Source organism: Microtus oregoni, unplaced genomic scaffold (assembly GCF_018167655.1).
Source record: "Microtus oregoni isolate MIOR12 unplaced genomic scaffold, Mior012 000011F_ref0000422, whole genome shotgun sequence".
NCBI classification, from domain to species: Eukaryota; Metazoa; Chordata; class Mammalia; order Rodentia; family Cricetidae; genus Microtus; species Microtus oregoni.
This window is the reverse complement of record NW_024543070.1, coordinates 17111759-17139616: the sequence shown is the minus strand read 5'-3', so window position 1 is coordinate 17139616 and position 27858 is coordinate 17111759. Positions and strand designations below refer to the sequence as shown.

The 27858-nt window shown below is 42.2% G+C and overlaps 3 protein-coding genes across 9 annotated transcripts in view; all 3 read left to right on the top strand.

The window, feature by feature from the left end:
* The window catches only part of LOC121453419 (protocadherin gamma-C4), a 725389-nt gene that overhangs the window by 30226 nt on the left and 667305 nt on the right, over positions 1-27858 (top strand). The window lies entirely within an intron of this gene.
* Positions 1-27858, top strand: part of LOC121453417 (protocadherin alpha-4) — a 207780-nt gene that overhangs the window by 45148 nt on the left and 134774 nt on the right. The window contains exon 1 of one of the 7 annotated variants that reach the window (XM_041660173.1): positions 3595-6084. The exons of 4 other annotated variants lie outside the window; for them this stretch is intronic. In XM_041660173.1, the coding sequence (XP_041516107.1) occupies positions 3685-6084 (2400 nt within the window). In that variant the 5' untranslated portion in view covers positions 3595-3684. Of the gene's footprint in view, positions 1-3594; positions 6085-9527; positions 12018-14981; positions 17498-27858 lie in introns of those variants that run through there. 2 more of the 7 variants (XM_041660176.1, XM_041660171.1) reach the window with 2 other exon arrangements.
* On the top strand, positions 21579-24964 carry LOC121453532 (protocadherin alpha-10-like). Its single transcript, XM_041660402.1, has 3 exons — positions 21579-23868; positions 24025-24119; positions 24929-24964. The coding sequence occupies exons 1-3, from the start codon at positions 21579-21581 to the stop codon at positions 24962-24964; spliced, it is 2421 nt and encodes an 806-aa protein (XP_041516336.1).

Genomic DNA, 27858 nt, shown 5'->3' with positions numbered 1-27858 from the left:
GAGGCAGGAAGATACTTGATTTTGAGTCTAGTCTGACTTACAAAGGGAGTTTCAGGCCAGTTTGGCGTTCTCTTTCATAAAGTTGGTAATTATGTTGATCTATAGTTTTGATAAATAATTTTCTAATAGGAACAATGTCTTTACATAGCAGATTTCCAAAATTAAGTGTTTGCATATCTAGTGCATTATTCATTGCCCACACCTCTTAGGATAGGTGCCAGTTCCCATAGCACGATAGGTAAGCACTCTTAGTAGGTTCCATCCTATTCTATCTTTATAAATCCTATAGTGAAGTAATTTAAATACATGTTGACCCATTGCTCGTTCTCTGTATTGTGCATATTCTACCACAGCATGTATTTCAACATTGTTGCTGTAATTTCTTTACCCTAGAAGTTGAATTACTTCTATTTCTTACTGCAACAATTTATATTCTCCAATCATATTTGTGAAGTGCTTTCTTTTTTATCTTATTCATAGGATTGTGTTTGCCATGTTTGCAATTATTAATATTATTTTAAAATATAGTCTTAAATGGGCTTACGTATTGATTTATTTGACTCCTTTGTATAGGAAGTTTATTCACATTCAAAACAGAAGAATCACCTCTAGCATACGGTGAATGTCCTTCAGCTTTTACACTAACTATTTATCTCTCTGAATTCTGGGAGGTTTTGGTTTCTGTTGTATATTCTAAAACTATTAATACATATACAATATAACTTTCTGTTTGAGAAGATAGCAATCAAAACCATTTCTGCATTTTTGCAGTTCTTCTTTTGTAAGTCATACGTCTTCTTTTGTTTCTTCCTCATGTAAAGTACCTACATCTAATTTCATTACTCAGATTTGTCATGATTTATTAATTCAATTGTCTCTTGTGAGCATCCATGGAGAACAGTGTTGGTTATAAAACTCGTGTTATAAAAAAATCCAAACAAACAAAAAATCAAACCAAACCAAAAAATCCTTTTGCTGGGCAGTGATGGCACACACACCTTGGAATCCCAACACTTGGAAGGCAAAGAATGGTGGATCTCTGAGTGTGAGGCCAGCTTGGTCTACAGAATGAGTTCCAGGACAGGCAGGGATACACAGAGAAAGAAATCATGTCTGAAAACAAAACAAAACAAAATCTCATGTTGCTTTCAAATTTTCAAGTATTTGTGTAGTTAGCTCTGACTGTCAACTTTTGAAGTTGGCTAAATTATAATACATGTCATGAGATGATTTTAGAACATCTTGTTCTTGTTTTCAGTGTAAGTGAAAACAAAGGTGTTTGATTCATGAGCAGCTCCCGTAGGATTTACCATAGAGCACTATCACGAGCACACCGAATTCTGCTTCTGTTGAACTATTATAGAATAATTGGGGAACACTTGTGATTGTTATAGAGTTTTAGTGCTGCTAATTTGTGGTTGTTTCATTGCTTTTTAAAGATTTGTTTTATCTGCGTATGCCATTTTAAAGCCTTAGCAGACTACTTAATAGAAATTAAAGTCATTCATCTTTGGATGCAGTAGATGTTGACAGGAGTCATTCTTACGGACACCTCTATATTCATGAGTTACCATGAGTTTTGGTTGTGAAATCACTTATGAGAGATACAAACTTTTTCAGGTTCTTCTTTTCCGGCAATGGGATATATTTGTTGTTTGTAGAAGTTCTAAGAGAGTCTGTGAGTCTATTTTCTTCCTAATATCTTTAATGGTATTTATAGAGATAGCCTTTTAAAAAAAAAGTAAAACAAGGGTAAATGTAATTGCTTCATAGAAAATTCCATTGTCCCTCTTTTCTGATTTACTATCTTGTCTGTGAGTTTTCGGCACACTTATCATCCGAAGCTAATGAAGTATTCTTATTCCAAGGGCTAAGAAGTAGTTAAGATATCCCGTGATTACATGCTTATTGTGTACCCAAACATCCAGGTTTTTAAGAACTTAAGTAAAATGTTAGCTTTACTTAATTTTAGAAAAATGAAATGCTTTAGTTAGGAGTACATTTACCAAAAAAACCAAACCAAAACAAAAAAATCTGCTAGAAAACTTCAATGCAATGCATCTCTTGGAGGTACTTCAAAGATTGCAGGGATAGGGAATCTAGAAAACAACAACATTTCTTGGAGATGATCAGAGATTTAGTGAAAGGCCACTAGAGGAATTCCAGCGAACATGCATCTTATTGAATGCAATGTAAGAAACACAGTGGATTCTGGGAGAACTGATTTCGGACGTAAACTTGGGTGGTAGAAGAAGACTTGGATAGAAGGTATTTGGGAAGAGACGGGGCCTTTCCTACAACATAGGACGTGGAAAGTGGTCAGAGACAACATGAAGAAGATTGGCTATGATGTCTTTGATATGAGTCTGAGGTCCTTGTACTTGTTAAATAGAAATCAAACGCTAGAAGTCTCAGTAGATGTTCTAGTCATACATACAAACAGTTATGATATATAAAATGGGAAGAATCTAGGGAAACTTTAAATCTTGTATGCAAGGGAAAACCAGTGATGTGTGGTTTGGGAATACAAAGGTTGAAGAATCAAGAAAGCACAGAAATTGGAATGTTCAAATGTTTAGATTTGGGGGTAAGTATTGAAATTTATTTTGACATTTTTGAGACAGGGTCTTACTGTGTAGCCCAAGCTGTTGTGGAATTCCTTGAACTCACAACACCCGTCCTGACTTTGCCTCCCTAGTACTGCGATGAACAGCATCCACCACCATGCCTGGCTTTGTCATTATAGATTTAAACATCCTTCAAAAGATAAACTAGTCTAAAGACATTGAAATAGACAAGAATCACATTCAAGAACTATGAAGCAGATAAAGTCATAATTTTGGAAAATATTCATATTTTGGAGCAGCAGAAAGATCCAAATCTAGCAAAGACCAGTAATTGAAAACGTTTAGGATTTATAGTGGCCGAGAAATCCACAAAGGAAATGTAGTAAATGGCCTTTTGACACATTACACATACATTGAAGGAATGTTTAAAAAGTACATGTTTTCATTTTCCAAGATTTAGTAAGCAAAATAGTTTAAGAAATTTTATGTTCACCGAATAAATCAATTAGAAATTTAAGAAGAACTCACAGGAACACATATGAACTTAAGAAAAATTAGAATTATATTCTAATATATAATAATGTATTAAATTGATCAGAAACGAGTGAATAAATTCCTTTCACACACACGTGAGGAAGGCAGTGATGTCCATGTTATTCCTAGCCCATAATATATATTGCAGAGAATGTTAACATATGTTAACATATGCTAAACTAGCATTTAAAGTATTGAGAATAAATCTTTTTCCTTATGAAGAGAACTCTCACTGAAACTAACTTTCTGTAAAAAGACAGAATATAAACGTACATTCACTTGTAATGCTAAGGATCTGCTACTAAAGAACGAAAAATGAAAAGAAAATATTTAGTCATGGAGGAACCCAACGCTTGCCCCATTCGGTTAAACCTTTGGAATCATTACCCTTTGGAGCCGCATGGTGTCGCTGTCTATCAAGTTCTGACTAGCCAAGATCCCCAGCCATTCCAGCAGCAGAATGTCTCTTAAAACCCGAACAACAGCAGTTGCAGCTCAACTGGATTAAAGAATTCCTAACGCACAACAGTAGACCTTGATATCAAAACCGGATTTCCTCAAAAGAACAAAACGAATACCTGACATGGTGTTTTCTTGGCGAGGAGATCCGGATTCCCGGCGGCTGCTGCTCTTGCTTTTAATCTTCACAACCTGGGAGGCAGGGAGCGGCCAGCTCCACTACTCCATCCCTGAGGAGGACAAACACGGAACCTTCGTGGGCCGCATCGCTCAGGACCTGGGGCTAGAGCTGGCGGAGCTGGTGCCCCGCCTGTTCAGGGTGGCATCCAAGGACCGCGGGGACCTTCTGGAGGTAAATCTGCAAAATGGCATTTTGTTTGTGAATTCTCGGATCGACCGGGAGGCGCTGTGCGGGCGGAGCGCGGAGTGTAGCATCCACCTGGAGGTAATTGTGGACCGGCCGCTTCAGGTTTTCCACGTGGAGGTGGAGGTGAGGGACATTAACGACAACCCGCCTGTGTTTCCGGTAAAAGAACAAAAGCTGCATATTTCAGAATCCAGAATGTTAGACTCTAGGTTTCTGCTAGAGGGCGCATCTGACGCAGATATTGGTGCGAATTCAATGTTAACCTACAGACTTGACTCTAATGATTACTTCACACTAATTGTGAGTTCAAAGAATGAAGAAAACAAACAGGTTGAGTTAGTATTAAGAAAATCCTTGGACAGAGAGGATGCTCCTGAGCATAAGCTGCTGCTGACAGCCACGGATGGAGGCAAACCTGAGCTCACAGGCTCTGTTCAGCTGCTGGTCACTGTGCTGGATGTGAACGATAACGCCCCTACTTTCCAGCAGTCTGAGTATGAAGTGAGAATATTGGAAAACTCACACAACGGAACGACGGTTATTAGACTGAACGCTTCTGACAGGGACGAAGGAACCAATTCAGCAATTTCTTACTCTTTTAATAAGCTGGTCCCGCCCACGGTTCTTGAGCAGTTTAGCATAGATACAGATACAGGAGAGATCATAATTCAAGGGAACTTGGATTTTGAACAAGTCAATGTCTACAAAATCCGCGTTGACGCGACGGATAAAGGACACCCTCCGATGGCGGGCCATTGCACTGTTCTAGTGAAGGTATTGGATGAAAATGACAATGTACCTCAGATCACATTGACTTCCTTATCGCTGCCTGTTCGAGAGGACGCTGCACTGGGTACTGTCATTGCTCTAATTAGCGTTTCGGACCTGGACTCCGGAGCTAACGGGCAGGTGACCTGCTCCCTGACCGCTCATGTCCCCTTCAAGTTGGTGTCCACCTTCAAGAATTACTATTCGCTCGTGCTGGACAGCGCTCTGGACAGAGAGACCATACCTGACTATAAGGTGGTGGTGACAGCCCGGGATGGGGGCTCGCCCTCGCTGTGGGCCACCGCCAGCGTGTCTGTGGAGGTGGCTGATGTGAACGACAATGCGCCCACGTTTGCGCAGCCGGAATACACGGTGTTCGTGAAGGAGAACAACCCGCCTGGCACGCACATCTTCACAGTGTCGGCCACGGATGCAGATGCGCAGGAGAACGCGCTGGTGTCCTACTCGCTGGTGGAGAGGCGGGTGGGCGAGCGCTCGCTGTCGAGCTTCGTGTCTGTGCACGCGGAGAGCGGCAAGGTGTTTGCTCTGCAGCCCCTGGACCATGAGGAGCTGGAGCTGCTGCAGTTCCAGGTGAGCGCGCGGGATGCTGGTGTGCCTTCCCTGGGCAGCAATGTGACTCTGCAGGTGTTTGTGCTGGACGAGAACGACAATGCTCCCACGCTGCTGCCCCACGGAGCTGTAAGAGCCGGCGGGTCAGTGAGCGAGCTGGTGCCTAGATCAGTGGGTTCAGGGCACATAGTGGCAAAGGTGCGAGCAGTGGATGCGGACTCTGGTTACAATGCATGGCTCTCTTATGAGCTGCAGTCGGCGTCAGGGAGCCTGCGCAGTCCCTTTCGGGTGGGTCTGTACACAGGAGAGATCAGCACAACACGTGCCCTGGATGAGGCGGATGCCGCTCGACAGACTCTGTTGGTGCTGGTGAAGGACCATGGAGAGCCTGCACTGACAGCCACTGCAACTGTGTTAGTGTCTCTAGTGGAAAGCGGCCAGGCGCCAAAGTCCTTTTCACAGACATCCGGGCGTGCTTCAGTCTCAGAGACGTCGCTGGTGGATGTCAACGTGTATCTGATCATCGCCATCTGCGCGGTGTCGAGTCTGCTGGTGCTCACGCTGCTGCTGTACACCGCGCTGCGCTGCTCGGCTTTGCCTGCTGATAGCGAGGGCGCCAGTGGACCTGGGAAGCCAGTGCTGGTGTGCTCCAGCGCGGTGGGGACCTGGTCATACTCACAGCAGAGGCGGCAGAGGGTGTGCTCTGGTGAGGGTCCGCCCAAGACCGACCTCATGGCCTTCAGCCCCAGTCTTCCACCGCGTCCAGGATCAGAGGCCATTGGTGAAGGGCAAGATTTAAATGTTGACCATGGTTTTCAAGTAAGTCCATTTATACTTAGAAATATTTAATATGTAGAAACTTTGTAATTATATTCATGGTAATCAACATTTCCAAGTTATTGGCAACATTCAACATTATTTTAGTTTAAAATAATTTTACCTGGTTTATTATCGTTGTTGGTTTATCGAGACAGGGTTTCTCTGTGTAACAGCCCTGTCCGTCCTGGAATTCACTCTGTAGACCAGGCTGTTGAACTCACAGAGATCCACCTGCCTCTGCCTCCCAAGTGCTGGAATTAAAGGCGTGCTCCATCATTGCCGCTGCTGCCTTCAATGCTGCCGCCGCCGCCACAATCATCACCAAGCTCTCGTTTAAACCTTCTATTTTGAATACTTTAATTTTTTTACATCTGAGATTTTACTTTTTTAGTTTGGCCTGATACTTTTGGGTTCCACTGACATGTCACACACGATTACCTATATGCCGACTCTCTTCGCTTCAAATTGTCCCAGTTTCTTATGTGCGGGATGCCGATTTTAGCCTTCATATGATTTTAATCTTCTAGGACAGAACTTTAGTGAGGTCAACGGAAATGCATTCCTCCAAACATTGAAATTTCATGGTTATGTTCAGAGCTTTTAATGTAGTCTGTAGTATTATTGGAAAGGTTTATTTTAAACACTATCATCTGTTTACACTTACATTAATTTATTTCATGGTTTATTTTTCATTTTAGCTCTAGTAGTTTCGAGATATTGTAATATTTATTCCTCTTTTGAAACTTTTAGTCATAAAATGCAGGGTAATTTCCTTTCCTATGTTTAGCTTTCACTGTCTCCTTCATCTTTAATAAGCCAGACAAAAGTAAAACAATGAGAAGACAAATGTATGAGGCTGCTATCGATAAACCCTCAATTTATTAATTTTTATTTTCTTTTTCTTATTTCTTTTTTTTTAAAAATAGTGTCAACCATGTATCTCCAATTTACCTCATAATCCTTTTCTCTCAGCCCCATGTTCTGGGATCTGACAATTTTCACCATTTCAGGTTTTATTTATTTATTTTACAAGTACAGAAATTTTTACAATATTTTTAATAATTTAATATTTTTTGAACATCCTTGGCTGATCCATAGTTGCTCTTCTTCTGATAAACATCGGCAAAACTTGAATCAGTGATACAGTAAACTTCTGTTAATCTTTTGTGTATGAGTTGGCGTATTTCATAAAAATGTTCCATAGTATGTTCAAGGGTTCTGGTTCAAACTCTAGCACCTTCTCCCCAGTCTCTACATAGAGTTTGCACTTCATATGATTTAACAAAACCTTAAATAACAAGAGTATTGTGTGCAGTAATTCCAATTCCATTGTTGTAGATAGATGCATAACATATTGGAGAGATGGCTCAGTGGTTAAGAGCACTGGCTGCTCTACCAGAGGTCCTGAGTTCAATTCCCAGCAACCACATGGTGGCTCACAACCATCTGTAATGAGATCTGGTGCTCTCTTCTGGCATGCGGGCATACATGGAGGCAGAATATTGCATACATAATAAATAATAAATAAAATCTTTAAAAAATCACTATAAAATACTCAAAATAATGAGGATTCTTTAGTTCACGTAGAAATATTTTGCTCTTTGGAAGTAAATCATGGAAAAGTCTAAGATACTTTTCTTGTCTTTCAATGTGTAAATTCTAGAACTTCTCTCTTAGCTTCTTGTGTCTGTTTTATTTGCCCCGACATTGCAGACTAATTGGCCATGGAGCACATTCCTCAGAAGAGAAAGGTTAGACTTAATGGAAGTGAATCGGGGGTTTCTGGGACTCTGGATTCTTGGAGCCTGGTAGAGACATAATAGCACCATGTAATCATTTATTTATTTATTTATTTTAAATATTTATTTATTAATTATGTATACAATATTCTATCTGTGTGTATGCTTACAGGCCAGAAGAGGACACCAGACCCCATTACAGATGGTTGTGAGCCACCATGTGGTTGCTGGGAATTGAACTCAGAACCTTTGGAAGAGCAGGCAATGCTCTTAACCTTTGAGCCATCTCTCCAGCCCCCATGTAATCATTTATGACTAGATTTTATCCTTCTTTCCCAAATGAAAGGTATCAGAAACAAGTTTCTTTTTATGGTTGGTTTTACATTTGTAAATAATTCCTGTCTAGGTTTATCATCTTATTTGTCTATCAAAATGCTCTACATAAATAAACCACTTTAGCTCTCAGTTTTAAGGACTTTTGGATTTCTGTATGTGTTTGTCTATTTCACTATTTGAATAGAATGTGCAGCCTTTTCTTTGTGGAAATGACTTTATTTTTCCTATTGTGTTGACATCTCCCTGACTCTCAGATGTGACTTCATCATAGCTTCTTCCTCAATTATAATTGGTTTTACAAAGGACAAATGGTGTTAAAGACCCTTTATATCATCTAGCGCCATATTTGATGACTGATCATTTCAATAATTATCAATAATGCCTGTGATTTTGACTTTACACCTCAAAAGGACTAACAATAGATTTAATTAATCAATTTTCATGTTTGAATGAGAGACTAGAACTCAAAAGAGGGTTTCTCTTAGGTAGAACCTTTGAAGGAAGGAATCCTAGCTTTAAAGGTAGACCTCTCCCTAAATCCGGAATGAATAATACTGAAATTGAAATGTAGTATGGAATGATATAATACAAGCTGGAGAAGAGATAAAGAAGAGAGACTGCTATTTGCATATAACAGTGGTTGAAACCAATCACATTATGTAGGTGTAGGAGCAAAACATGATGGTGGGAACAGTTATATAAATATTAATAAAGAGAAATATATATATATATATATATAACATTTTCTCTCTAAGAGGGATATTTAATTAAACTATACTCTATAAATACACATTTAGAATTCAAGAAATTACTTAAGAAAACTACTACATAAATATATTTACTGATTACTTTCATCCGGCATGAAAAAGTTTATTTTTGATCAATACATTTCTGGCCACCTAGTTTCCCTAGGCATAGTGACCCACAGCAGTCTGTAACATCAGAATCTCAAATTTAGGAATATGGATGATCTTGACTTACAGAACAAAATGATTTTCAAATTTAATGTTTGAGATTGTGTAACTGATCATTTTTAATCGCCACTCCATTTTCATCAGTATTTTAAAGTTATGTGGACAGTTTTCTCAGACACAAGAGAACTATAATTATTGTATTTTGTAGTTTCAAATATCAGTAATCTAATAATACCTGCAGGAAGAGAAAGGTGGTTTTCTATTTCAACAATGATAAAATTCAGAGAGTAAAGTAAGATTTAGCAAGTCTATGGTCCAATGTCTATTCGCCAAATATGTACTTACTCTTTGGGCCACCTGATGTCGCTCTTGGCCTTCTTATTCGTTCTAATTCAAGACAAGCACAGCCATCCTTTTTCCGGGAGAAAAGACGCTCCATTCTTTGTCACTCCGGTGAGCAATGGTGAACTCGGGAGGGTGGAATTGAGAGAACCAGATAGATGGCTTCTCTTCATTGGAGGTAATTTAAGCGAACTGGAATTATCAAGCTCCTGAAATGCTGTATTTAGGCGGAGCAGTCCCAGAGGGCTGGAGTCTAGGGTTTTCGCTACTGCTTCTCACAGTTTGGGAGGTGGGGAGCGCCCAGCTCCACTATTCCATCCCAGAGGAAGCTAAACACGGAACCTTCGTGGGCCGCATCGCTCAGGATCTTGAACTGCAGCTGCCAGAGTTGGTGCCGGGTCTGTTTCAATTGGATTCCAAGGGCTTTGGGGACCTTCTGGAGGTAAATCTGCAGAATGGCATTTTGTTTGTGAATTCTCGGATCGACCGGGAGGCGCTTTGCGGGAGGAGCGCGGAGTGTAGCATCCACCTGGAGGTGATCGTGGACCGGCCGCTGCAGGTTTTCCATGTGGAGGTGGAGGTGAGGGACATTAATGACAATCCACCGGTGTTCCCAACAGCACAAAAGACTCTGTTTATTCCGGAATCCAGACTGCTTGACTCGCGATTTCCACTAGAGGGCGCGTCAGATGCAGATGTCGGTTCCAATGCTCAGCTGACTTACAGACTGAGCACCAATGAACATTTCTCTCTGGATGTACCACAAAACCACGAACAGGTGAAACCTCTTGGGCTTGTTTTGCGGAAACCATTAGACAGAGAAGAAACCGCAGAGATGCGCTTATTGCTCACGGCCACCGACGGAGGCAAACCCGAGCTGACCGGCACCGTTCAGTTACTCATCACAGTGCTGGACGTCAATGACAATGCTCCTGTTTTCGAAAGATCTCTCTATACCGTGAAATTACCCGAGAACGTTCCAAACGGGACGTTGGTAATCAAAGTCAATGCTTCAGATTTGGACGAAGGCGCGAATGGGGACATTATGTACTCATTCTCTAGTGATATTTCCCCAGATATAAAATCCAAGTTTCACATGGATGCTGTGAGTGGAGAAATTACAGTTGTAGGAGTTATTGATTTCGAAGAAAGTAAAGCTTACAAGATTCCATTAGAGGCACGAGATAAAGGCTTCCCACCACTGATTGGTCACTGTACAGTTCTTGTGGAAGTTATCGATGCTAACGACAACGCTCCACAGCTGACTGTCAAAACGCTCTGGCTTCCTGTTAAAGAAGACGCACAGCTGGGGAAAGTTATAGCCTTGATCAGCGTGACTGATCTAGATGCAGGAGCCAATGGGCAGGTGACCTGCTCCCTGACTCCTCATGTCCCCTTCAAGCTGGTGTCCACCTTCAAGAATTACTATTCGCTCGTGCTGGACAGCGCCCTGGACAGAGAGACCACACCTGACTATAAGGTGGTGGTGACAGCCCGGGATGGGGGCTCGCCCTCTCTGTGGGCCACAGCCAGCGTGTCCGTGGAGGTGGCTGATGTGAATGACAATGCACCCACGTTTGCGCAGCCCGAATACACGGTGTTCGTGAAGGAGAACAACCCGCCTGGCGCGCACATCTTCACGGTGTCGGCCATGGACCCGGACGCGCAGGAGAACGCGCTGGTGTCCTACTCGCTGGTGGAGAGGCGGGTGGGCGAGCGCTCGCTGTCGAGCTTCGTGTCTGTGCACGCGGAGAGCGGCAAGGTGTTCGCGCTGCAGCCTCTGGACCATGAGGAGCTGGAGCTGCTGCAGTTCCAGGTGAGCGCGCGGGATGCTGGTGTGCCTTCCCTGGGCAGCAATGTGACTCTGCAGGTGTTTGTGCTGGACGAGAACGACAATGCGCCTGTATTGCTTGGGTCTGGGACAGGCAGTGCAGATGTCAATCAGTTGTTGCCCAGGTCTGTGGAGCCTGGTCACGTGGTGGCGAAGGTCCGCGCTGTAGATGCTGACTCTGGCTACAATGCTTGGCTTTCTTATGAGCTGCAGTCATGGCCAGGCAGTACACGCACCCCATTCCGTGTAGGCCTATACACCGGCGAGATCAGCACCACAAGGGCCCTGGATGAGGCAGATGGGACTAGACAGCGCCTGCTGGTGCTAGTGAAGGACCACGGTGAGCCTCAGTTAACTGCCACGGTCACCGTGCTGGTGTCTCTAGTGGAAAATGGCCAGGCACCAAAGACCTCTTCGAGGTCCTCTGTAGGTGCTCCTGTGCCCGAATCATCTTTAGTGGATGTCAACGTGTACCTGATCATTGCCATCTGCGCGGTGTCCAGCCTGTTGGTGCTCACGCTGCTACTGTACACCGCGCTGCGATGCTCCATGGCGCCCACGGGGGGCGCTTGCGGGCCGGGGAAGCCTGTGCTGGTTTGCTCCAGTGCAGTAGGGACCTGGTCATACTCACAGCAGAGGCGACAGAGGGTGTGCTCTGGAGAGGGTCCGCCCAAGGCCGACCTCATGGCCTTCAGCCCAGGTCTACCTCCGTGTCCTGGATCTGCAGATGGATCTGGAGAACCATCTGTTTCTTTGGACTCCTATGAGAAGGTGAGTTGCTGTAGAATTGCATTTATTCGTGTACTTATTTCTTCGTTGAAGAATTTCTTACATTATTTATATACTGTTTTTCATTCTCTACAATTCTACCAGAGGTTTTAAAATTGCAGACATCTAAATTAGGACAAGACTTGTGTTTGCACACTCCTGTTAGAATAAGTAGCTACACTTGTTGCTCAATGAACAGCTAATTTTAATTAAAGCGTTACTATAATAACATAATTCTATTTAAAAACCATAAAGTGTGAATCAAATTGCTAATGCTGAGCTTCAACAACACTTGAAAGGTATTTGTTGTGAAAAACAAAAACTAACCAAACAACAGTAGCCACAACAAAACAACCCACAATGGCTTAGTAGTCATTCAGTTAACATGAATATAAAATTCCAGCTGTTCTCTGGATGGAGACACAAAACAACCAGGGAGTCATAGAAAACCACTTCTCTACTTAGAAACCTAATTCTAGACTTGGCATGGTTGTGCACACCTTTAATCTTAGCATAGAGGCAGAGGCACGTGCATCTTTGTGAGTTCGAGATTAGCCTGGTTTACATAGCGAGTTCCAGAACAGTCAGGACTACACAGAGAGACCCTGCCTCAAAAAAGTCAAACCAAACCAAACCAAACTAAACCACAATGATGACAAAAACAATCCCCCAAATCAGAAATATAATTCTATTACAAAGAGTATAAATAAGACTCTTATTTCAATGAAAGTAAAATATATCCCTAAATTTCTTTTAATGTAAATTATAAGAAAATGTGTACAGACAGTGGTTTCTATAATGTTAACTATTCCTCTTATGATATTAGAGAAAACACTCTCTCCCAGTAGTTAAGAGTTTCTTTCTTAGGAAAGGGATATTTCAAATTACCTTTTTTTTGATTTAGTGATTAAATATTTGTGATGTAAAGATTTAAACCGTTAAATTCTCTTGTAATTAATAACCTGAAAGTTAGGAAAAACTTCCTTATGATGGATAAAAATATGCTTTTCTCTTATTGTTCCACAAGACAAGCATCTAACGCATCTTCAATGTCCTTACATGCTATACTTAACACCATGAAACTGTAATTTGTAGCTTTTGTGTGCTGTTTTTTTTTAACTGTACCTTTAGCCCAAGTTATGTTTTTTAATTTTTTTCATTTGAACTTAACAAACTAAAATCCCAGGAAGAACCATAATAAATGACACCTCATTTTTGGTTTTAAAATTCCATCTTAGATCAAGTGAAGCTGGTATAGGGACCTACACTGTCAGCTGTTAGGCAAAGCAACGTGTGTTTTATCTCCTCATTGTTTAATTTCTCAGCCTCTTAAAAGTCTTACATCCTTGGATTCCTTGTTCTTAAGTTTCCTTATGTACTCAAAGATAAATTAACCCCACAGATATTTCACAAATTCTGAAATTTGTATATGATGGCAGCCTGTAAGCTGGGAGATACTGTGGATTACTATAAAAGGCCAATTTGCCAGTTGCATCAATGTAGAAATGAGTAAGAAGGAATGCATCTTAGAGTTACCAAGAACAAAGTAAGCACTGAAAGGTATTAGCTCTAAAAGACAGAATTGTCTTGGATGCAAATGACACCAATAGCTCCCCTCAGTTTATACTAAGTGTTCAAATAATTGAACCTGCAGGGGGTAGTGGCGCCGTCTTTAATCTCAGAACTCTGGAGGCAGAGGCAGGCAGATCTCTGTGAGTTTGAGGCCAGCCTGGTCTACAAAGTGAATTCGAGGACAGGCAGGGGTATGTCTCAATTCTTCTCTCAATGAAACAACACAAAAAGCAAACACTGAACCCAAGCCTAACGAATGCATGGAACGTGAAAAACAACTTCAACCGAAACATTTGAAGGTATAAGTCCGAATTCAAGGTAAGTTGTGTTGGTGGGGATACATTGGATGACAGAAATGCAGAGACTACTTAAAAATTTGAAAAGATGGAAACGCTTTTCTTGTAGCAAACTCTGAAAGCAAGTTATGAATTTGTCCATTACTTTACTCAAAATGAGATTCTTTAGTCAATATAAGGTGTAACTGATGTAACCGATTTTCAATTTCTTAAATACAATAATCATCTCTTTTAGTTCGTGTACTAGACAGAGTTTAGGCACTGGAGAGTGACCGTTTTCCAAAGGAAATTCATGTTTTTTCCTCCCGAGGAGCCTGATTTGGTCATAAGCATCATAAAAATAAATGCGTCCAAACTGGAGTCTGACAATAGTTCATACTCATGAAGGGCTCATTCTCCCAAAGAAACTCCCCAGACTTCAATAATCTATAATTTACACAATGTTTTCTTACTATTGAGATAATATTATGAAGGTGGGAAAAGGCACACGGAGAGTTTGCATGGATGGGAAGCCAAGGTTGCATGGTTGCTAGGAACGTGTATAAGAATGTAAGTGGGAGGATGGCTGATGGGGACATTGGCGATCTCTACACGCTAGTGTTGACTTCGGAGTCACAAGCGTCTAACACACAACTGGATCAGTGTCTTGAAATTGCTGTCTAAATGAAATTTACTTAACCTTAAAACAATGCCAAAAGTAATTGAACTGAGTATTACAACTTGAAGGAGCCTACACCCGTTGCACAATAAATTATCAGCCCTCTTTTATTTCATGACTCTTAAGGGCATGTTAAAATTTAGCTGGTAGTTATCACGAGATCCAGGAAAGAATCACTTCTTGTGGTTTCACCTTGAAGAAAAAGTTGTACTATGGATCCACATTAAATATTAAAGCGTGTTAGATATGTAATATGTGGCACTAAGTGTCCACAAAGATAATAATCCACAGAAATAAATCAAAGATGTAAATTAAAGAAAAATTGCGCTCATAGAAATATACTTACACATTTAGCCACTGGATGTCGCTGCCGTCCACAAAATAGTAGCTTTTTAGAACAAAGACAATTCGCTGTTTCTCGAGGGTTAGGAAGTAGCTACATTCAGAAATCTCAGCGTTACCATTTTAAAAAAATGAGACTAGGAAATCGACCAGAAGATATTAAAACGTGTGCGCATTCCACACGCCATATTCATGAAGTTTTAAGACAAGAGAATGGTTCTGTGGTGATGTCCAGATGCTGGAGCCATGGAGCTTGGCGTCTGCTGCTCTGGCTTCTGCTCCTCGCAGCCTGGGAGGCAGGGAGCGGCCAGCTCCACTACTCTGTCCCCGAGGAGGCCAAACACGGAACCTTCGTGGGCCGCATCGCGCAGGACCTGGGGCTGGAGCTGGCGGAGCTGGTGCCCCGCCTGTTCAGGGTGGCATCCAAGGACCGCGGGGACCTTCTGGAGGTAAATTTGCAGAATGGCATTTTGTTTGTGAATTCTCGGATCGACCGGGAGGCGCTGTGCGGGCGGAGCGCGGAGTGTGGCATCCACCTGGAGGTGATCGTGGACCGGCCGCTGCAGGTGTTCCATGTGGAGGTGGAGGTGAGGGACATTAACGACAACCCTCCAATGTTCTCTGTAGCAGAACAAAAGATCTTGGTACCTGAATCTAGACTGCTTGATTCTCGATTTCCACTAGAAGGCGCATCTGATGCAGATGTTGGCGAGAACGCGATGCTTACTTACAAACTCAGTTCCAACGACTATTTTGTCCTTGATATTGTAAACAAAAAGGGCAAAGGCGAATTCCCAGTGCTTGTTCTTCGAAAACTGATAGATCGGGAAGAAAATCCTCAGCTAAAGTTGTTATTGACAGCAACGGATGGAGGCAAACCCGAGTTTACCGGATCGGTTTCTCTGTTGATCCAGGTATTGGACGCTAATGATAATGCTCCCGTGTTTGACAGATCTGTTTACGAAGTTAAGATGTCTGAGAATCAAGAGAATCAAACGTTAGTAATATGGCTGAATGCTACTGATGCAGATGAAGGAGTAAACAAGGAAGTGGAGTATTCATTTAGCTCGTTGACCCCATCTAGCATAAGAAAGAAATTTCGAATAAACGAAAAAACTGGAGAGATAAAAGTAAATGGCGCTATTGACTTTGAGGATAGGAACAATCATGAAATTCATGTGGATGCTACAGATAAAGGACATCCACCTCTGGTTGCTCACTGCACTGTACTCGTGGAAATCCTGGATGAAAATGATAACGCTCCAGAAATAGTCCTTACTCCTTTGTCGCTTCCGGTGAAAGAAGACGCTCTTTTGGGTACTGTAATTGCCCTGATCAGCGTGTCAGACCAAGACTCTGGAGTCAATGGACAGGTGACCTGTTCGCTGATTCTGCATGTTCCCTTCAAGTTGGTGTCCACCTTCAAGAATTACTATTCGCTCGTGCTGGACAGCGCTCTGGACAGAGAGACCACACCTGACTATAAGGTGGTGGTGACCGCCCGGGATGGGGGCTCGCCCTCGCTGTGGGCCACAGCCAGCGTGTCCGTAGAGGTGGCTGATGTGAACGACAATGCGCCCGCATTCCCGCAGTCCGAATACACGGTGTTCGTGAAGGAGAACAACCCGCCCGGTGCGCACATCTTCACGTTATCGGCCATGGACGCAGATGCGCAAGAGAACGCGCTGGTGTCCTATTCGCTGGTGGAGAGGCGGGTGGGCGAGCGCTCGCTGTCGAGCTTCGTGTCTGTGCACGCGGAGAGCGGCAAGGTGTTTGCTCTGCAGCCTCTGGACCACGAGGAGCTGGAGCTGCTGCAGTTCCAGGTGAGCGCGCGGGATGCTGGTGTGCCTTCCCTGGGCAGCAATGTGACTCTGCAGGTGTTTGTGCTGGACGAGAACGACAATGCTCCCACGCTGCTGCCCCACGGAGCTGTAAGAGCCGGCGGGTCAGTGAGCGAGCTGGTGCCTAGATCAGTGGGTTCAGGGCACATAGTGGCAAAGGTGCGAGCAGTGGATGCGGACTCTGGTTACAATGCATGGCTCTCTTATGAGCTGCAGTCGGCGTCAGGGAGCCTGCGCAGTCCCTTTCGGGTGGGTCTGTACACAGGAGAGATCAGCACAACACGTGCCCTGGATGAGGCGGATGCCGCTCGACAGACTCTGTTGGTGCTGGTGAAGGACCATGGAGAGCCTGCACTGACAGCTACTGCAACTGTGTTAGTGTCTCTAGTGGAAAGCGGCCAGGCGCCAAAGTCCTTTTCACAGACATCCGGGCGTGCTTCAGTCTCAGAGACGTCGCTGGTGGATGTCAACGTGTACCTGATCATCGCCATCTGCGCGGTGTCCAGCCTGTTGGTGCTCACGCTGCTGCTGTACACCGCGCTGCGCTGCTCCACAGTGCCTATGCAAGGTGGGTGCGGGCTTGGAAAGCCGGTGCTGGTGTGCTCCAGCGCGGTGGGGACCTGGTCGTACTCTCAGCAGAGACAGCAAAGGGTGTGTTCTGGAGAGGGTCTGCCCAAGACTGACCTCATGGCCTTCAGCCCCAGTCTTACACCCTACCCAGTGACCGATGTGGGAGCCGAAAACCATTCTGCTGGAGGAGACGTTTCCGGGCAGGTGGGCTATTACTTTTTTTATTTTTGTGTTTTGCTTGATAAAATAGATTTTCTCTCTCGCTTTATTCTGTGACAAATATATATCCCCGGCTATATTTTCTTTGAGGACCACTATGCCCCAAAATTTCTAGTGATGCTTTCAAGTATACTTTATTCTAGAAGTTTATTTATGATGTTTGTCTATGCAGTATGCAATACCCTGCTTGAGATGTGTAATTTTAATATAACTATTATGAACACAGAAGCTTTCACCAGTAGAATCCTTGTGTTAGCTGTTACATAGAAAAACCCTACCTCAAAAAATTCAAAAAAAGGAAAAAAGAAATATGAAATTAAAAGTGTTACTTTAGTCTAACTTAGTATTAAAATAGAAAAAATTAAATTATACTCAAAATATTTTTTTCTGTGGTGTATGATTTAGTTTAATAGCTTCTATTGTTATCTTAAACAGAGTAGAGATGGGTTTTATATATAACAAGATAGTTAAGTTACATGGTGTGATGACTGTTCTTGGTTGTCAACTTGACTACATCTGGAATTACTTAAATTTTCATCAATTGGTTACACCTGTAAGAGATTTTTTTTTATAAATTAAATTCTTTAAGGTAGGAAGACCCAATTTTAATCTGCATCTTTTGAGGTGGTGCTGTATACCTTTAATCGAGATCTTTTAAGGTGGGAAGAGCCACCTTTAGCTTAGGACACACCTTCTGGTGGCAACCTATATAAAGGATATGGAAGAAGGACGCTTACTCTCTTTGCCTGCTTGCTCTTGCTCTCACTGCAAGTCCATTCCTTCCCTGGTGTTAGAATCGACTTCTTTAGGATTCTAGTGTATACTTACGGCCAACTGAGATAGATTTAACAACTACTGGATTCTAGGAGTCTTCATTGGTAGGCAATCATATTGGACCAGCTGGACCACAGTCTATAAGCCATTCTAATAAATGTTCTATAAGTTCTGCTCCTCCTGAGAACCCTGAGTAATAGCAATGGTGACAAAAACACCCAATCAATTGTGCTTTACTGAAACTAGTGGTTATCTGATAACCCATGGTTTCAGTTTTCAAAGTAATCCCAACATCACCAAGACAATCAGCATTTATCATTTCAGTTCTGGTCCCTAGCAATTTCTTGTCCTTTCCCATTTACTATGAATTTGTTATCCAGTCTGTGTTTCACACATAAATTCCAACAAAAGTTGACATCATTAAGCAAGTTTGACAACACAAAAATCAGGGCAAAAATGCAAGCACAATATTGCCTTCAATTGCGAGCTTTTCATGACTGGCCTCAATGCCAAATTTTAGAGATTATGGATAATAAATGCATGTTAAATTAAAAATTTATTAGCCACTATATCAAGTATACTTATGAAATATATGCCTTGACTTGAAATCATATCAAAATTTCCTGTTTTTCCATAGTCAGAGCTCATATTAATCAAATGTTTCAGCTATCCTGAGTTTGATATCCAATTATTTATTTTATTTTATGTTTTTGAGGCAGAGTCTCACAATAGCCCAGGTTGGCCTATAATTACTATGTAGTTCAGGCTAGCCTCAAAGCCTCCTGCATCAGCCTCTCAGGTGCCAGGATTACAGGCATGACCTATTCATTACACCTGGCTTAGCTGCCAACTTTAAGAGGAGAACCTGTTTCTGGTTCTATCTCTCTTCTGTCTCTCTCTCTCTCTCTCTCTCTCTCTCTCCCCCTGACCATACATATGTTTATATGTATAATATTTATAATAGTAGATATCTTTGTTTTTTATTTATTTGCTATATCTAGTAGATATAAACTTACTGAGTTATTGTGTATTTTTTAGGTTGGTGACTTTGCTATTACTTTTCACTCACTTTTTCATGTTGTAATTTTTTTTACAAGATTATCTGTGAATAAACTCAGAACAATATCCAGAGTACACAACCCAAAGAAATAAGGCTAACAGTTCAGTTAAAAGAAATGTATAGTTAAATCTTTCCGCTTTCTCTTAAGTACCTATTAGGATTTCCCCCATGAAACTTAAATCATGTCTTTTATTATTTCTCTCTTTTCTTTCCCCATCCTCCTCTCACATCATCTTGGTATAGTTACTGAATTCTCAATCCCTCTTTTGCTTGTTGAATGTAGGGATCAGGGACCTGCACCATCACACCTGGCTTGATAGTATTTGAGATGTGTTACTAGCAGATGGATTTACTGTTATAATTGTTAGATTCATGGAAACCTTGTAGTGTCAAGACATTGCAAATTGCATTTTAAGTTTTTTAAAGTAAGTTTTTAGGTTAGCATTTAAATTAAGGAGCTTTGTGATGACATTGTCACACATCTCTCATTACACTCCTGCCCTTCATTCCTCTTCCTCTCACCTCTCTGTCTGGTGCCCTTCTCTGTCCCTAGTTTGCCTGGCTTTTTGTTTTCTTGTTTCATGTTTTCCAGTACCTGCTCGATCTCTCACCTCTTGAGAATTTTTCTACTTCTCTCATGATCCCTTAACTAGTTCTGCAAACCCCTATGCACACAAATCTAAAAATTACTCTTTATATGTATATTGGTAACATATTCCTCCAATCCAAAATAGTGATGGACCTTCATTTAGTATGGAGTCTTTCCGAAAAACATTGCGTATTTTACTCAGACAACTAGAGATTAAAAATTTTCATCATGATCTTTTTTCTAACTCTAATCAGCTCAATAGGCTAATTTTTTCTTTCTCTTTTAAACAGTACAATGTATTGATTTAGGATTTGTGTCTTCAATCACAAAAACAATTGCAGACAATGAGAACTATTTTTCTTTGGTATAGATTCATAGTCATTAAGTCACTATTGGTGTGTTCAATTGAAAACTGAAGTTCATATAAAGAAAATAAACTCGATTATTTTGGGTATCCACTTACAATCACTTTTTAGTAGGGGAATATTTGAGTTTTTCAATGACTTAATATTACTGGCAAGATTCAGATGCTGATTAATTGGTTCCATATAGTCTTGAGATGATTAAAATATTTTCTTCTTTAACAAAATGCTGATGAACTTCATTGCCATTTATAAGTGTTCCATATAAATTCCAATATATTTTTGTATCTCAGGTTAAATGATAACAAAATTGAATGAATGAGATTTAGAATAACTTTTATATTCTAGACTCTTCACATAGTTTTCTAAGAAAATACTATAAACAGATAAATATAACTCCTGACATTATTTTTGGATGAAAATTAATGAATTTTTCCAAGTAAATAATAAGTATAATTGACATTGAAGTTTTTTAATATGACAGAAATAACCTTAATCCTGAACAGATATAATGACTGAACAAAAACTTTAAAGTTAGATAGCCTAAAAAATATGCTCTAAATTTCCCACAGTCTGTGCTGAGTAAATTTATTAATATCAAATAAAGAATTATTCGGATAAAATAGTAAATAACTTATTAGTATTGAATTGAAATCCCATTGTGTTGCGGTGGTAACAGAAAATCTGCATCTTCAATTATTTTCTATAGAGTTAAATCAAATAATCAGAATAATTTACTATTTTAAAAGAGTCAGCAGAACACAATTACAAAGTTATAGGAAGAGGTTGGATACACGGCGTTCGAATATATTTCTTACAAATCTCTTAAAAAGCTGTATCGCCAATACAAATGTAATTTGTCCACATACTTTTTTACACGATAATACAGCTTGTGCAGTAGTATGTTCTTAGATGTCTATATAGAAGATGAAACTACTCTAGAAACTGTAAGTCTAAGATAAAACAACCCTTAGTCAGGTACCGGCTGTTGAAATGTGAACTAACTAGAAACCTACAAAGAAAAGCATTCCGAAAACCTACAAATGGCATCCGAAGTAAGCTTAAATCGCAGAGCGCAAATGCACTTACACTTTGAGCCACAGGATGTCGTTGTTCTCCAACAAGAGCGCTAATGGAAGAAAATCAGAACATCTGCAGACCGGAAAGAAGCTGGCCCCGTGCTTTAAAGATTATAAACAGCACCCACATTGTTGCGATTATCCCGGAGCAAGAATACTACTACCACTGCGAATAATAATAAAATAAAATCTCAAAGAGACTATGTCTTTTGTCGCCATGACGTACTGCCAGGGATCCTGGTGCCTACTGCCCTCGCTTCTGCTGTTCACAATCTGGGAGGCAGGGAGCGGCCAGCTCCACTACTCCATCCCCGAGGAGGCCAAACACGGAACCTTCGTGGGCCGCATCGCTCAGGACCTGGGGCTGGAGCTGGCAGAGCTGGTGCCCCGCCTGTTCAGGGTGGCGTCCAAGGACCGCGGGGACCTTCTGGAGGTAAATCTGCAGAATGGCATTTTGTTTGTGAATTCTCGGATCGACCGGGAGGCATTGTGCAGGCGGAGCGCGGAGTGTAGCATCCACCTGGAGGTGATCGTGGACCGGCCCCTGCAGGTTTTCCATGTGGAGGTGGAGGTGAGGGACATTAACGACAATCCTCCAGTGTTTCCAACAGCACAGAAGAGTCTCTTTGTTTCGGAAACAAGAGCTCTAGACTCTCGTTTTTCACTAGAGGGCGCTTCAGATGCAGATATTGGAACCAATGCTCTGCTGACTTACAGACTGAGTTCCAATGAGTATTTCTCTCTGGAAGTACCAAGTACAGATGAGCAGGTTAAACCACTGGAACTAGTGTTAAAGAAACCGTTAGATAGAGAACGAGCTTCTGAGCTTCACTTAGTGGTTAAAGCAACGGATGGGGGCAAACCCGAGCTCACAGGCACCTTGGAACTACATATCACAGTGCTGGATGTAAATGACAACGCACCAGTGTTTGACAGAGCAGTCTATCGGGTGAAGCTGGTAGAAAATGCAAGAAATGGTACGATGGTGGTTAAACTAAATGCCTCGGATTTGGACGAAGGTTCGAACAGTCATATTCTTTATTCCTTTGCAACGGATGTTTCCCCTAAGACAGAAGCTACTTTTTATATTGATTCAGTCAGTGGAGAAATTAAAGTCAGTGGAAAAATAGATTTTGAAGAAGCTAGTTTATGGAAGATTCAAGCAGAAGCAGTGGACAAAGGCAGTCCTCCAATGTTCGGTCACTGCACAATCTTAATTGAAGTCCTGGACATCAATGATAATGCTCCCGAGTTAATAATAACATCATTATCACTCCCTGTACGAGAGGATGCTCCATTGGGGACAGTTATTGCCCTAATCAGTGTGACAGACCGTGATTCTACTGTCAACGGGCAGGTGACCTGTTCTCTGACTCCTCATGTCCCTTTCAAGTTGGTGTCCACCTTCAAGAATTACTATTCGCTCGTGCTGGACAGCGCTCTGGACCGAGAGACCACACCTGACTACAAGGTGGTGGTGACAGCCAGGGATGGGGGCTCGCCTTCCCTGTGGGCCACAGCCAGCGTGTCCGTGGAGGTGGCTGATGTGAACGACAATTCGCCCACGTTTGCGCAGCCGGAATACACGGTGTTCATGAAGGAGAACAACCCTCCTGGCGCACACATTTTCACGGTGTCTGCCATGGACGCAGATGCTCAGGAGAACGCGCTGGTGTCCTACTCGCTGGTGGAGAGGCGGGTGGGCGAGCGCTCGCTGTCGAGCTTCGTGTCTGTGCACGCGGAGAGCGGCAAGGTGTTCGCGCTGCAGCCTCTGGACCATGAGGAGCTGGAGCTGCTGCAGTTCCAGGTGAGCGCGCGGGATGCTGGTGTGCCTTCCCTGGGCAGCAATGTGACTCTGCAGGTGTTTGTGCTGGACGAGAACGACAATGCTCCCACGCTGCTGCCCCACGGAGCCGTGGGAGCGGGAGGGGCAGTGAGTGAGTTTGTGCCTAGGTCAGTTGGTTCAGGTCACGTGATCACCAAGGTGCGAGCAGTGGATGCAGACTCTGGTTACAATGCTTGGCTCTCTTATGAACTCCAGACGTCAGCAGGCAATTCCCGAAGCCTGTTCCGCGTGGGCCTATATACCGGCGAGATCAGCACCACACGCGCCCTGGATGAAGCGGATGCGCTGCACCAGCGCCTGCTGGTGCTGGTGAAGGATCATGGTGAACCTGCTCTGACTGCCACAGCCACAGTGCTCGTTTCTCTGCTTGAGAACAGCCAAGCTCCAAAAACCTCATCAAAAGCATTGGTAGATGCCATTGGCCAAGAGGCGTCGCTGGTGGATGTCAACGTGTATCTGATCATCGCCATCTGCGCTGTGTCAAGCCTGCTGGTGCTCACGCTGCTGCTGTACACCGCGCTGCGCTGCTCGGCGACGCCCACAGATGGAGCCTGTGCTCCTGGCAAGCCCGTGCTAGTGTGCTCCAGCGCGGTGGGGACCTGGTCATACTCACAGCAGAGGCGGCAGAGGGTGTGCTCTGGTGAGGGTCCGCCCAAGACCGACCTCATGGCCTTCAGCCCCAGCCTATCCCAAGGTCCGGAATCAGCAGAGGAGAGACAGCCGCCCTTAGAGTCAGAATACTTAGCAAAGGTAAGATGGTCTTACTCTCAGCAAAGGAGGCAGAGGGTATGTTCTGGAGAAGGCCTACCAAAGACAGACCTCATGACCTTCAGTCCCAGTATTCCCCCTAGTTTGGGTTCTGGAGATAGTGGAGTCCAACAAAAGATCTTTGAGAATGTAAGTACCAAAATCCAGGAATACATTTCATGCCTGGTGATGTCATGGATATTTATCAATTTACTATTCTATCTTCAGCATTAAATTTATTTGTTTAATTTCTCATGGCAACTCATTTAAAAAATACTGGAGGGACTGGAGAGATGGCTTAGAGGTTAAGAACACTGGCTGCTCTTCCAGAGGTCCTGAGTTCAATTCCCAGTACCTACATTGTGGCTCACAACCATCTATAATACGATCTGATACCTGCGTGTAGGGATGCATGCAGAGCACTCATACATAAAGTATAAATCAATAAAAAAGAATGCTGGAAAACTAGCCACTTCATTGCCTTTCACTCTTGTCATCATGGATATGATTTAGTGATGCTTTCAGTGTGCTATGTATAATAACAATAATAGTAGTAGTTGCAATACTAGTAAAAATGAATTAGAATGAGCCAATATTTTCTTTAAATTAAGCCAGTAAGAAGTCAAGGACCATAATGGGAAATACAGAGCATAGGCAGGGCTCAAATCTAATTTTCAAACCTGCAGCCATTTATTGTTCTAACAGGTGCCCTTTGCCCTTTATTATGCTTGTGTATTATTTAATTTTTGAATTTGATTTCAATTCTCAACTTATTATAAACTATGACATTGCCTCTTACTGATGGAGATGGGCATGCTTGAAGTACCTTATTTTCTTAGTGATTTTTATATTCAGTAGCATGTTTTGTGAGCTGACAGCTGAAGTGGGTAGAGTTTTAGCATTGCCTTTCAAGGGGATCTTACTTTCTACTCTCTTACTAGTCTTGCTGTATTTTCAAGGACAGTTTCTTCAAAGCCCTCGACCGCTTCGGATAGACAGCATTTTAGATACTTCCTAACGTGATGTTAATTCTCTTTAACCACCTGCCAAACTTACTGCTGTTTTCTCAAAGTTTTTAACTTATTGAGTCTTCTACTTACTTGATAAATTTCTTCCACTGTGAATTAGCATTATTTTTCTTCAATTCTTGGTCCTTGTCAAGAAGCTATGTGAAAGTATTTTAGGGAAAGGGAATCCTCACTTCTTTGTGCTTTGAGTTTGAGAGTCTTGTCATTTGTGGTGAAGTCCAGCACCATGGCCTGTGCTGGTCAAATGGCAAAAAAACATACCCTTTAATTCTACTGAAGAAATAAATCATATATATTTATACACAGAAAGTAAACCATGCTATAGAAATAGAAATCCATGAAGGTGTGAGCAGGCACATCTACTTTAAATGATGAGTTGTGGAAAAATGATTTTCATGAAAATAAATATTAGAAAAATCATACAAAAGGTAACCATGAGGTATGCCCCTATTTCGTGTTGCCCAATGCCTATTTTCTTTGGGAAAGATACTGTGTAGACCTGGCTGGCGTGGAACTCACAGTGTAGAGCAGGTTGGCCTGGAAGTCACAGAGATCTTGTACCACGAATTCTAATTGATCTTAATAATAAAAACTCAGCCGGGCGGTGGTGGCGCACACCTTTAATCCCAGCACTCGGAAGGCAGAGGCAGGTGGATCTCTATGAGTTCGAGGCCAGCCTGGTCTACAAGAGCTAGTTCCAGGACAGGAACCAAAAAACTACGGAGAAACCCTGTCTCGAAAAATCCAAAAAAAAAAAAAAAAAAACCTCAGAGTGAGATATTAGGGGGTGAAAATGGAGAGATCAGAGAAGTAGTTCAGCTAGCCATTAGAGAAACCTTTTGTCTCTACCGAATCCTCAGACCGAAGGGACAATCTTGTTTCTGTGAAGACTCAGACTGAATCTTTTCTCTTCGAACCTCAGACTGATTGTCTCTATGAATCCTCAGACTGCACTTCTGCTTCTGTCTCCTCAAATCTTATATTTCTCTCTCCACCCAGTCATATCCCTCCTGTCTCTACCTCCCTAGTGCTGGGATTAAAGGTGCAGGATCCCAAGTTCTGGGACTGTTGAAATAAGAGCGGCGGGCTGCGGCCCCGGCACCCCACCCCCCCCGCACGGCTAGCTTTACCCGAAATAATTACACAGAAACTGTATTCTTTTAAACACTGCTTGGCCCTTTAGCTCTAGCCCTTATTGGCTAATTCTGATATCCCGATCAACCCATCTCTAATAATCTGTGAGCACCCGTCTTAGTGAGCACCGGTAAGACCGGGAAGATTCTAGCCTACGTCCATCCTGGGTTGGAGCTTCATCGGGTGTGTCTGCCGGGGAGCGGGGCATGGTGTCTCTGCTCCGGAGAGCAGAGCTGTCGAGTCTCTCTGAGCTCACTTCCTCTTCCTCCCAGCATTCTGTCCTGTTTACTCCACCCACCTATGTTTTAACCTATGAGGGCCAAGCAGTTTCTTTATTGCTTAACCAATGAAATCAACAGATTGATATATGACACTCCCACATCATGGGACCACCTTTGTGTGAGCTCTGATTCTCTTTTAGACAGATTCAACCTGATATAGTTCAGGGTGGCCTTTAACTCACAGAGATCGGTCTCCCTCTGTCTCTTTGGGGTTAAAGGTGTGTGCCACCACTGCCTGGTCTCTGTGACTAAATGGTGGTTTAGCTCTGCACTCTGATCTGCAGGCAGGATCTTTATTTGTTAGATTACAAACAAAATAACTCTACAGATCTGCCTGTATCTGCACCCTGAGTGAGATTAAAGGTGTTCACCACCATGCCCTGCCACACTGCCTACTTGTATAGACTATATACAATATATATAGAAAATCCTGCTTGGTGTATGTTCAACCACACTGTGTGAATTATTTCAATTTGTTAGGCTTGCTGTGACTGCCTATGTACATTATTTCATTTAATTTCTAGAGTAATTTATGAAGTTATTAAATTTATTTGTCTTGTCCCTCTTGAGATAGCTCATTTAAAACATTCTGGAAATCTGGCATTCTTCATTGTCTTCATTTTTGTCATCATGAATATTATTTAGTAATTCTTTCTTCATTCTATGTATAATGACAGTAGTATTACCTATGACATCTGGATTATAAAGATAGGATATGAGAATCGGAGGTATTTGTCTTGTCTAGTGGTGACATCTAAGTACAAATTTTCAGAATCCAGAGTCACTCTTGTCACCACAATGCCGACCCTTCTTCAGTAAACCTCTTTTCTGTTCAATGAAAGTGGAATATGAGGTATGTGCACACGAGTCTTTTTTGCCTTGGTTATAAAAATTCCCCATGATTATATTAATCATCACTTTTGCATAAATGCTGTGTTGAGATAGAGTTATACTTTTCTATATTGAGTGATATTTTTTAGTTGTGTTCATGAGTTAAATTAACTTGTTTTAATCAATACCACATTGAGAGAGACATTTATTCAGTGTAATAGTCAAGAACTACTATATAAGAACTATCGGTCAGTCATTCAGGAATGATGTAAATAGGAATCATTTAAAACATGAGAAAAAATCTGGACTTTGGCTCACAATATTCCTGCAGAAGAGCAGAATACCATAAATAACTCAGTCAAATATCATATAAAAATGACCTCCTTTTGTTTGTGAATAATAATAGTGTTTTAGGCAAATATAAGTGGTGATGATGATAATTTGAGGATTCTAAATATGGCCAAAAGATTTGAGAACATTGAACAGTGTTGTATACCTCGTTAAAATCTTCAAAGGAGTTGGTTTCCTATGAAAATCTTTAGATGTGTGCAGGTCTTTATGGATGCAGTCTTTTTTTATTGTTATTATTATCATTTTGGTTTTTCATAGCAGGCT